This window comes from Xiphophorus hellerii, chromosome 20 (assembly GCF_003331165.1).
Source record: "Xiphophorus hellerii strain 12219 chromosome 20, Xiphophorus_hellerii-4.1, whole genome shotgun sequence".
In the NCBI taxonomy this organism is placed as follows: domain Eukaryota; kingdom Metazoa; phylum Chordata; class Actinopteri; order Cyprinodontiformes; family Poeciliidae; genus Xiphophorus; species Xiphophorus hellerii.
The window spans coordinates 7629507-7641855 of record NC_045691.1 but is presented as its reverse complement, the minus strand read 5'-3'; the positions used below and the strand labels follow the sequence as shown (position 1 = coordinate 7641855).

The window sequence follows — 12349 nt, the reverse complement described above, 5'->3', positions numbered from 1 at the left end:
ACGGTGTGTATGCTTTGTGTCACGCAGATGAACCAAAACAAGTTGCCATCTCGGGCAGTGGACTCCAGGGTGATTTCCAGGGGTCCCGATTTCACACCTGCTTTCGCCGATTTTGGGAGGCAGATGACCGGAGGACGAGGAGCGGCTGTGAGTCACACACACAAATCCAGACGATAGCCATTCATAAAATCACACACACTCCTGGGCGAGAAAAACATGTTCTTTCAGCAACTATAGAAGGTAAATATATTTGAGTGATATAAATTTGCTATGAAGGAAAAATAAAGGTAATAAAATCTTAAGAAAAATGTGGATTTCTACTTTTATACCAAGAAATTTCACCTACAAACCAAGAGGAAAACTGACCGCCTTTGTAGAAATAGAATTTTATTACAGTATTTTGTAGTACTATTGTAATAACGATAAAAGTGACCATAAAAAAGCTATTTATTGCAAATTTTTTAGATGACTGGATAAATGTTGTTCTTGAAAAATGTTCAAGCTTCTTTACTTAAAGAAGTGTGATTTAAATCACTAAACTGCACTTACAGGCTTCATTTAATCATATTTTTGAATTTATTGATATTTATTGTTGCTCTTGTGGAAAAAAAACAGGAGAAAATAAGAAACAAAATTTTAGTCAATTTTTTGAACAGTAACTATAATCTATCGTAACAATAGATTACAATAAATCACAATTCTTATAACAAATTTTTCTCGATAAACGGTACGATAAATGTCCTGCCCTATGTTTTCTGCAACCACAGCTGATGAACATGGGCACACGCCGGCCTCCACCCAGGAAGATTATCGTCAACGTGCCCGTCAACGATGATGTTCAGCTGAAGAAGTCGGAGAACGCCTGGAAGCCCGGCATGAAGAGGGAGGGCCTTCCAGAGGATCCAGAGATGCAGAAAACACAGGCAGGAAAACAAAACAACTCAAACACAAAGGAAATGCTCAACACTAAGCTACATTAATGTCTGAACTCAATCTTCCCTTACGGGTATTTTTGTTTTCTTTTTGATGCAGGAGCTCTTCAGGAAGGTACGAAGCATCCTGAACAAGCTGACGCCACAGAAGTTCAACCAGCTGATGAAGCAGGTCACCGATCTGACCATCGACACCGAGGAGAGGCTCAAAGGGGTCATCGACCTGGTTTTTGAGAAGGCCATTGATGAGCCCAGCTTCTCTGTGGCTTATGGACAAATGTGTCGGTGCCTAGCTACGGTAAGCAATGCGTTTAATCAACTAGCATAGGTGTATAACAAAAAAATAGAATAGAGAGTACTGCATCTTAGTCAAATGGTTTCCCTTATCCGACTTTTATCTGTTGTTTCTATGCAGCTCAAAGTACAGATGACGGACAAACCCAACTCCACTGTAAACTTTCGCAAACTGCTGCTAAATCGCTGCCAGAAGGAGTTTGAGAAAGACAAGGCAGACGACGTGGTGTTCGAGAGGAAGCAGAAAGAGCTGGACTCTGCTGCATCGGTTTGTCTTCTCATTAGCATTTTCTATTCTGCTTCCAGCTACTGGAGCTGATGTTTGTCCTTCTCGGCGTCAGGCGACAGAGCGCGAGCGGCTTCAGGAGGAGCTGGAGGAAGCCAAAGACAAGGCCAGGCGGCGCTCCATTGGCAACATCAAGTTCATCGGCGAGCTCTTCAAGCTCAAGATGCTGACCGAAGCCATCATGCATGACTGCGTGGTCAAGCTACTGAAGAACCATGACGAGGAGTCTTTAGAGTGCCTGTGCAGGCTGCTTACCACCATTGGGAAGGACCTGGACTTTGAAAAGGCCAAGGTGAGCAGCAGGAGGTTTAAAGAAATATACTAGATTGCTCTAGCTTTGAGCAAACCGTTCAACTGATACCACTTGTCGGTGCAATACTATAAAGTTAGTGTGGAGGTTAGTAGCTCAGTTTAACAGACTTAATTGCCCCAAAATGTTCTAAGGCAACTGGAAAAAAGCACCTCGTGTTCCCATAAACGTGCCTGGCGTCTCTGTTGGACACAGAGCAAAAATACACACTGTTCTCTGTGTGTCAGGTTAGCTTTTTATTTGGGATTAGTTTACTCTTTAACAGCTAGACTGCATTTTGCCACCTATAATCTTTTTGACGTGATGTACCATTGGTGTTTTTATTGCAGTTTGAATGTTAGGACTCCTAAGGTTCTAAAGACGTAAAAGTGAGGTCTGTGGTAGGATTTGATCTAGCAGTGGTTGGGTGCCATTTACATTGGGATGTGGTTTATCTTCTCAACAGCATGGAAACTAAATGTGACTTAGATCTGCTTTGCTGCATCAGTGTTCCTTCTGAAAAGTGTTTCCAGGTTACAGAAAAATGAATTAGACAAATGTCAATAAATGGTGCCAATATTTTTCTGTCATGCCTGTTTAATTTATACAGCTATTCTTCTGTATCTCGGAGGGTTTTTTAAACACTAGTCAGTACTTTAAAGGGTAGTATTATGTATTTTCTAGGTACTTAGTGCCATTTTATAGCACAATCAAGTAACTGTTAACTTCAGCTGTTATAAAAATGTTATATATTTATTTACATACCACCGATAACTTATAAGAAATGTGACTTCACCATTAGATGCTTTGAAATTGGGCCTCTGTCTTCTTCTGTCTCTTTAAGAAGCTCCTACTCTTTCCGACACGCCGTCTTCAACACGTCACCACAACAATGCTCCTACATTATTTTATTTGCATCCGTTCTTTGGAGTGTTGAACAGAGAAGTAGTTTGTATGATAAGCTCCACCAGGTGTTTGCTAATGGCTCTTGGAGGAGCTGACGATGATCTGTTCAGAACTTTCTGTTCAGATACTGGTCAGTCATTTCAAAACAGCCACAGGGAGGTAGTGAGTCCTGTTCAGGTCCTTTGTAAAATTTAATGAAATAAATGTCATACATATGTTTTAAAGTGCAGTCAAAGGACACACCACCGCTCAGTCACCAATGTCGTTCCAGTTTCTGGAGTCTCTCCTGTTTCTTCCTTTTCTTGAAAGTGATAAAATATTTAATCTCAGCTGGAGTTTCTGCTGTCCAATCCAGGTTTACTTTGTCACCTGAAAGTCTCATAGCTTCTTCGCTTGTCTCTAAAGATAAACTTGAGCAGACACAAACAGCTACAGAATCCAGTAATTTCATGTTTTGTTTCTGGAGTTTTCCTGCAAAGCAGGGTTTTTTTTTATCTCTTTTGATATAAGTTGTTAATAATTCAGCCCAAAATTAAAAAACAGAGATTTAAGAAAGGTAGTCCTTTGTTTTGCAAATTATAAAACTTTGTAACAATTGTTCAAGTCCGGATATCTGACCAGAGCAGATTATTGGACAAAAGGCTGGAGCTTTATTGCAATATTATAATTATTATAATGTAATCATTATTGTAAAAAGTAAAAAATAAAAAAATGTAAAAAAAAATCTTGTATTCTCAGCAGAAAACAAGGTTTGAATAAAAAAAACCCTAATCTTTAAAAATTGTAAATCAGTTTTGGGATCCATGGCAAAAATAATCAAGGGTTTATAAAAAAAGGGCAGTGCAAAATCCGTCTGTCTCTCTCACTGGAGAAGAGCGGGTATCAGGAATTCATAATCCTGATTCTTCAGAAATCTCCCAGTCAGTACCCAGATCCAGTACCTGGGATCGCATCCATAGAAGATTTTATTTTCTGGCATCAGAAACAGAAGCTCATTTCAAACCATCCAAACACTGTTTTTTCCTCTGCAGCCTCGCATGGATCAGTATTTCAACCAAATGGAAAAAATTGTCAAGGAGCGGAAGACATCATCTAGGATACGGTTTATGCTCCAGGATGTTATAGACCTAAGATTGGTAAGTGTGTCATTCTGGTACTTTTATTTTTAGTTTCATAAGTTTAAGATTTCATTGTGCGCTCTTTCCCACAGAGGTTTGTTTCATTGTATCTGGGTTTTTTTTCTCACTTATTGGAATGTCAAACTTGGCTGTTCAGGTCGTGTTGTGCTGAACCTGTTGTATGCCATCAGCCTTGGAGTCAAATTTCAACTCTTTTACGAGAAAGACTGATTAGTCTCCCAATCGTATTCTAAAAATAATGATGGGTTTTTATCCAGAGTCTACTGTCATGTTTAAGATGAACAACATCGGGATGATTAGACCAGTTATGTGGTTTAATGCAGTAACTGTTTTTAAAAAATCAGGAGAAGAAACCCTAAATCATGGCCCAGTTAAATTAAACAAGCAAGCAAATGGACTGTAATAAACTAATTTATGTGAAGGAACAAGGAGGAAAACCTTAAGGAGGAAAACCTATCAACTCTTCAGTTTTTGTCCTCAGAGCTAATTTAGGCAGTTTTCTATTCAAAATGTTTGACTGATGATTAAAATAAGAAATATTTTCATTAATTAAGAGTAACTAGAAAAATGGCTTTATCAGCCAGAATTGATTTATAAAAAATTAAAGAGGATATATGTTTGTATCCTCTTATTTTAAGGGGCTTTAACACTTACTTTTTCATACCTATCAACTCAACAACAATAACAGGTTGGTTAGTCAGCGACTGCTGCTTGTTTTAACACATGGATTTTTTAAATTTATGGCTTTTGAGCCTTTTACTAACAAGTCTTCAACTTTTTAGATTGATTTGTGGACAATCAACAGTTTAATGATTTAAGAAAGTAAGATTACTACTTTGGGCAGCCATTGAACAGGTTTTAATCAGGGATGCAACTAATGATTATTTTACTAATCGATTAATCTACTGATTATTCTGACAAGTAATTGATGAATCAGATAAAAAATGTTTTATTCATTAGATTTGTCATTCAAGCACTTAACGTTTTTTATACAATATTAGAAATGCATTAGAAGATGCAAATAAACAATTAATTTAATACGAAAATAAATTTTTTCTTGCCTAACATGCAATAACAAAGAATTCCATTAGTGTTCGCTAGATCAGTTATAGCAAAGGAGGCATCTGCAGCTAAAGAAATAATTAAATATTATGATGTGAAAAGCTTAGTCCTTTCTCCTTGACTTTACATCAATACAGCATAGGATTCAAATGTTGATTTTATTTTATCTTTTCAATTAACTGATGAATAATTTGATGCAAAAGGTTCCTAATATGATTTTTTTTTTTTATGGAATTTGAACCAGGTGAAGCTAAAACCATGAAACTTGACTTCTGGCTAGAATATGCTTAGACGCAAAATTGCCTTTTTTGTGAGCATACGCCAGCTGTTAACATTTAATCGATTACTAAATTAGTTGAAGATTATTTCAGTAGTCGATTTGTCACGATTAATCCGATTAATTCCGATTAATTGTTTCAGCTCCAGAGTATTAAATCATGGCATTGATGTTGAGCTGCTGTTTATCATGTGTTGTCAAATGTCGTGCTGTTTCCTCTACAGCACAACTGGGTGTCGAGGAGAGCCGACTCGGGCCCAAAGACCATCGAGCAGATCCACAAGGAGGCCAAGATTGAAGAGCAGGAAGAGCAGCGAAAGGTTCACCAGCAGCTGCTCTCCAAAGACAGCAAGAGACGGCCGGGTCAGTCCTGTAGTCAGAATCCTCTTTAAAGCTTAGAGTCACACATCGGCTCGGGAACCCTGCGGGCATACAGGCACACTTCCTGTCCGTACAGTCTGCAGAAATCCCATTGTGCCCAGCAGCAGACAGGAAGCCCCCCTCACTGCCTTCCATCTGTCACCTGACTTATAATATTTCATCATATGCGACAGACATTGTGGAAAACGTCTCAAATGTCCTTTGTACAAAAGGTACAATTTCACAGCATCATTGAATTCATGATAAAATTCTATTTTCTCTTCTTGTTTGTGGCGCGTTTATTTGGTGACGTAGATCCACGAGAGCAGAGGGAATCCCGCAAAGAGGAAACCTGGAGCACTGTGCCCATGACAAAGAACAGCAGGACCATCGACCCCAATAAGATCCCAAAGATCTCCAAGGTGAGCCATTCGCCTGAGGCTCATAGGCTGCGTTCACACAGCCGGCGAATTCGACCTAAATCCTCTTTTTTTGCCCAAATGCTACCCATATTCAGCTTTTACACGGCAATCTGAATGGCCAGATTCTGATCTTTTCACCCCCAAAAAAATCCAATCTGTGCCATTTCCATATCTGGTACTAATTTGGATACTCATCTGATTGTTTTCAAATCAATCTGCAGTCAAAGCAATCTGTTTTAATAAACAGTTAATCAATTAATCAAATGATAAATTTAAATAAGCTTAATAATTTCCATTCTGATTATTAATGTTTCCATTCTGATATTTTGTATTCATAATGGAATATTTCCTACTTTATTTATTGTTTTTGGTTCCAGTGTTAAGTACAAAATTTTACAAAATTAAAGTTACTTGGTCTTTCAAAGGTGAAACTTGCACTATTATGCCTTTATCAATGTATTATTTGTCAAAATGACAATATTGCCATTTATCAAAATATCTTTTGGGACAACTTGTCAATTACAGCTGTTCAGACCCAATCCAGTGCATTGGACAGTTCTTTACCCAAAGTGTTCAATCTCCTCATTTGGCCCTAAACAGACCAACATCTTTCCATGACCATGAAAAAACATGAAGTGACTCATTGGATCAGTTGGAGTTAAATAACTTGTTGCCAGCTAAAAGATAATTGCCCTGCAGTAATTATCCAATCGGAGGCCCGCTAAGTTAAATCCAGGTGGCGATTTGTGTTTTTGTCCTCAAAGTTGCCGTGTTACAAGCAGGGAAAATGGACGAGCAAAAGACTTTGAGCAAGTTTGACAAGAGTCAACTCATCTTTTGGCAATAAAGAGGTTTGCATAAATCACTTTTGGTAAAAAATGACTTTAGCCATTTTTTAGGAAGGTGACAGTAGAGGAAGTGAAGCTGAGGTGTGTGCTTCCACAAAAAGCTATGGCAGCTCAGATTATTGAAGATGTTGATTCTGGTTCTGACAAGAAGATGCAATAATGTTATACCTGAATAATCCATGCAAGATTTTTATAATATAAAAACATAAAACTGGAATAATTTTGCAGGCACAGAATCATCTTTCCAGCTTATATTCTCTCTCTGTAATAGAAGTGATGATGCTTCATTATTTTTTTGAGTGATTTTTAATTTTTTTTTAACTCTTAAATTGAAGTAAAAGGAAAACTTTGCAAAGTTGTTGCAAATTAGACACTAGATTCAATAGAAGATTTTCTTGTAATGCCTTAACTCTGCATAAGTGATTTTTTAAATTTAATGTTATGAAATGAGAAACTAATTCACAAAGAAAGTATGCAACTGCTCGGTAACAAGCCAATGTTTTGTTGCAGTGTGATGAACTGTTTCAGCACTGTACTTTAGTTTGTCATGTCGCGACAGGTCTCTCACCTTCATTAAGCGTTTGTCCTCCACGGCCACTCACGGCTGGATTTTTTTTTTTTTTTTTGTAGAATGAAATTTACCGTTTCCATACCGACAGGATGGGTCTTGTGGAACAGAACTGTTCTTTAAAGGCTCCCTGCCCTCATCTGGTCTGCATTATTGTGGTTTAGCTTCTGCAGTGCATTTAGTTGCCTCCCCTGCTGGATGGATTGGGTACTGATCAAAAAACAGTACCCAAGCAAAAAACAAATACATTTTTTTTACCATAGACTGTAACTACTTCTTGATTTCATTTCCAGGATTTATGGACTAATTAACACCTCTCTTGACCTCCCAAGTTTTCCATAGGTTTATGGGGACATTCAATTATTATTTTTACTTCTGCTTTTAAATGCTGTCTCTGGGGACTTTTGGTTAGTTTTCAGCTATTTTCATTTATAAATCATTAGATCACTGGCTGAACATTCTCATTGCGTTGTTTTTTTTTTAATTTGTTGAGGTTTTCCCAGTTTAATGTAACAAAAACTGCATTTGCAGCCTCAGATGGATGAGAAGATCCAGCTGGGCCCTCGGGCTCAAGTCACGTGGGTGAAGGGCAGCAGTGGAGGGGCCAAAGCCAGCGACTCTGGTAAGAGGGGAACCAACTTACGAACGAACAAGATTTAAAACATTGAACTAAACATGAATCATAAGTTGATTCAATTGTGAAATGAAGTTCAAATAAGACCCAGTGGTCAAGGTTAACATGATTATTTTCACATTAGCTGGAACTAGAAAAATTCTTAATATCTAACCTTTTCCTCAACGTTTTAAAAATCAGTTTTTATATTTTAAGAAAAATTTAAATGCATTTTCAATTTACAGGGATTGTACAAATTCTAGAAATCCTTAAAAATGCTAGAATTAGAATTAGGTGTTTGTTTCAGGTTTTGGGAAATGCTTGATTTCTGTATAAAGTTCTTGAAAGTTCTTGATTTCTAAACTGCACAGTTTTGTATTAAAAGTTTATTAAAAGACTAAATTTGGAAAATCTTATTGTAATTGAAAGCAGATATTTTCATTCACTCAATCAAAAGACACATTTTTCTCACTGCGTGAAGTTAAACCAGACTAAACAGTTCTTGTTTTAGGTTAGATACAATCAGGTTTTTTATGACTTTCTTTGTATATTGTGTTTGAGCATTTAATTTGAGCAGAAACACAATTTGTTTGGATTTTTTTCAATGTAATTATTTATTATTCCTAATGGGTCAATGATTGTGTTATGCTTTGTATGGTAAACAACATGATTGAAATTAGGGGACTTTTTCTATTTAATATGTGTTTTATTTGACCAGTCGGGTGTATAAGGTGTGTGTGAGAGAGATTACAAAACATAACATTTTGTTATGTTTTAGTTTACTTTGTCTCGGTTTTATAATGTAGAACACTTTCACAAAACATTATTAACATTAATAAATTATATTATATAACAGTGAATTAAAACTGTTCATTTATGATGTTTTAATCTCCCAAAAAGTTTGAAAACTTTTCTGGAACATGCTTGAAAATTGCTTGAATTTTACTATGGAAAAATGATTACAAATCCTGCCTTTCTTGACAAATAGATGAAAAAAGCAATTTTATTGTGTTCTTTGTCATTGTTTTCTTTCATTCCCAAACCATCAGAACTATCTCGGACCGCCGGCCTGAACCGTTTCTCTGCACTGCAGTCCACACCTTTACCTCAGCCCTCCACCACGCCTCCACAGAACCCCGACTATGAATCCAGAAGAACTCTGGGAAGGTAGAACATGAGCCCACCTGGAACTTATAGCTACTGGTTTTCCTCCACTTTGTTGACCTTTTCTTCTCCACCTCGCAGCAGTCGGAACAACGCGGCCAGAGAACGCAGCGAAAAGCCGCTGATCTCGGCCCCGTCGTCGTCGCGGCCCGGCCCGTTCGTCAGGGGCGGTAGCTCCAAAGAGCTGCTGGAGACTCAAAACCCAGAGGAGCTGCAAAGAGAGCGGGAGGGAGCAGAACCCCGGAGGCCGAGCGTCGCTGAGGACAAAACCGAGCCGGAGCGCAGCAAAGTCAGGGAACCTGGTGAGAACACTGGTGTGTTTCTAACATGATTAAAATCGACAGATTGTTGTTTTGTCGTTGTGTAGTTACAGATTGAACAAGATGACTCACTAACAGACTCTGTTTTGCTAGAATAAGATGTGGCTGGCTTTATCAGCGCTGACCCAGCATTGATCTAAATGTCGCTCTTATTCCAGTGAAACCTGAGCCAGTGGTTCAGAAGCCAGACAGACCTGCCCGGTCAGAGGAGGAGATCGAACGGAAGTCAAAGTCCATTATTGACGAGTTTCTGCACATAAACGATTACAAGGTAGCTCTGAATTCAACACACTGCTAGTTAAATGGAGTGTTTTTCTGCAACGTTTCCTTCAAAGCCCAGTATGCCTTCAGGGTCAGTCCTGACCAGCAATCATTAGAACAATTTTGTGACTCTCAGAGTTCATTCCAGTGTAATCTGCTCCAGTTCCAGTTGTCCTGTTTGTCCTGCCGATCTTGTTTTGATGATGATATCTCGTTTTCCTGCAGGAGGCTGTCCAGTGTGTGGACGAGCTGGACTTGGGCTCTCAGTTGCACATCTTTGTGCGCGTCGGGGTGGAGTCGACCCTGGAGCGCAGTAAGATCACACGGGACCACATGGGCCAGCTCCTCTTCCAGCTGGTGCAGCAGGGAATGCTGCCCAAAGCACAGCTATACCGAGGGTCAGTCCACCTGCTGCCGGCCTCAGGTTTTAGAGGGAAGCCAGCAGAAGTTTGCACCAGAACTGTTTCTGTAAATTAGGAAAAATATATTTTTGTACATATTAGGGCTGCAAGTAATGATTATTTTAGTAATTGATTATTTTGATGATTAATCGGGTAAAAAAAAAAAATTAAATGTCACATTCAAAAAAAATTTTATTTAACAACTTAAGCCTTTTAGAGGGCATTAGAAATACATTAAAAGATGCACATAAACAAAAAAATTTGTTTTATTCCTTTTTAAATAAAAAAATAACATTTTATTTCCTTAAATGCAATAACAATGGCATCCCATTAGTGAATTTGAGCTGAGTGAAGCCATTTGAGTTTTGAGTAGAATGTATTTATAGACAAAGGCGTTTTCTTATTAAGTGCAAAATGTATCTATGTTTTGTACAGTTTTGGCTTAATTATTGCACTGAATATATTTTTCTTCATCAAATCATGTATAAAGTTATACATGTATAAAGTTATACATGATTGTGAAAAGATTAAGAAAAAGAATGTTTAAATTTTTTTAAATTGTGGAATGCACTAAAATCTGTGGTCTATAAAAAAGTTCATGAATGAAATAAGACGCATAAAAACATCAGATTTAAATTCCACACTTCCTTTTAAGAGCACTGATATCCTGATTTTTCTTTTAATTCAGGTTCATATGTTTTTTCTAAAAAGGTTTCACTAATTTTGTACATATTGAGTTTATGTTAAAATTATCCCATATTTTTTATGACCATTTCAATATTTTATAAATTAAACTTCAAGAAGATTAGTAACCATTTTTGCTAGAAATTAATGGAGATTAGTTTGGTAATGGCGATTACCAAACTAATCGAAATGGCTTGTCGGTGAAGACAAGTGTAACTATTTGTCTTCTCCGCAAGTAGTTACACAAATAATTAAAAGAAAAACTTCAGACCTTCAGATGTTCTCTGAAAAGTGTGTCTTCCATCTTAATTTCATTTTGAACCTTCTATTTCTAAGCTTTGCTGCTGTTTGCGGTTCCTCAGGTTTGCAGACACGTTGGAGCTGGCCGACGACATGGCCATCGACATTCCCCACATATGGCTGTACCTGGCTGAGCTGCTCAGCCCTTTGCTGAAGGACGGATGCTTCTCTATGAGAGAGCTCTTCAGGTGGTCCAGCCGATCCTGCATGAGTGTTTCACATGTTTATCCAGAAAGAAAGTGCGTATTTTTTCTGTGTTCCACCTTTTTACATAACCTTCATGACTCCTTTTTGTCTGTTTACAGTGAATTAAGCAAACCTTTGCTTCCTGTTGGAAGAGCTGGGATCTTAATATCTGAAATACTGCACATACTATGCAAACAAATGGTACGCAGCACAAGGTTTTTTTTTTATGTCACCTGACACTCATTTTTGTAGCATGTTTAGTTATAACAAAATAGGTGAACAATTTTCTACAATAAACCATCAAGTTTTTACCTTTTATGAACTTTTATTCATAGCATTTAGTTTGATTTACTACAATTCTACTATATTGAATTACTATCCATTTTTGGCTAAGTGAGGTAAACAAGACACAGTCCAGACAGAAAAAATGGATGTTGTTGTGTTTTGTTTTGACAGAGCCATAGGAATGTGGGATCATTATGGAGGGAATCGGGCCTGAACTGGACCGACCTGCTACCAGAAGGCGAGGATGTCCAGGCTTTCATCTCACAACAGGTTTGGAAGTTAAAAAAAGGAGCTGTAGATCCCTCATCTGAGAAAACATTTTTTTATTTTTTTATTATTATTATTATTTTACCGGTTTAAGTCTTTTACCGTTTCCATTCACTCAGATGTTCTTCTATCTGTTTCATCCTTGTCACTCCTCTCCTCTCCTTTTTATTTTTATTTTGTTCCAAACAGAAACTCCAGTTCCTTCAGTCTGAAGGTTCGAGTCCTGAGGAGGTGCAGACCAAAAGGATCTTGTCTCCTGAGGAGCTGCGTCGGCAGCTAGAGAAGCTCCTCCTGGAGGACATGGCGAGCGACGAGCAGATCTTCGACTGGGTAGAGGTACGCCACTTTAAAATCACCCAGAAGACCAGTTGGGTTTATTTATATCACACCAATTCACAACATTTACAATCTCATACTTGACTGATTACCGTTTATATTGAACTATTTCCAATATATCAAAATCATATTGACAAAAAATCTGTTTA

The 12349-nt window shown here is 37.8% G+C and overlaps 1 protein-coding gene across 1 annotated transcript in view; it reads left to right on the top strand.

Annotated features, from left to right (window-relative positions):
• LOC116710633 (eukaryotic translation initiation factor 4 gamma 3) overlaps positions 1-12349 on the top strand; it is a 55987-nt gene that overhangs the window by 40660 nt on the left and 2978 nt on the right. The window contains 17 exon segments of the mRNA XM_032549777.1: positions 28-147; positions 768-923; positions 1033-1230; positions 1348-1494; positions 1568-1804; positions 3739-3843; positions 5410-5548; positions 5861-5967; positions 7915-8005; positions 9046-9163; positions 9242-9462; positions 9639-9751; positions 9967-10139; positions 11189-11314; positions 11432-11513; positions 11769-11867; positions 12054-12200. Coding sequence (XP_032405668.1) covers positions 28-147; positions 768-923; positions 1033-1230; positions 1348-1494; positions 1568-1804; positions 3739-3843; positions 5410-5548; positions 5861-5967; positions 7915-8005; positions 9046-9163; positions 9242-9462; positions 9639-9751; positions 9967-10139; positions 11189-11314; positions 11432-11513; positions 11769-11867; positions 12054-12200 — 2379 coding nt within the window.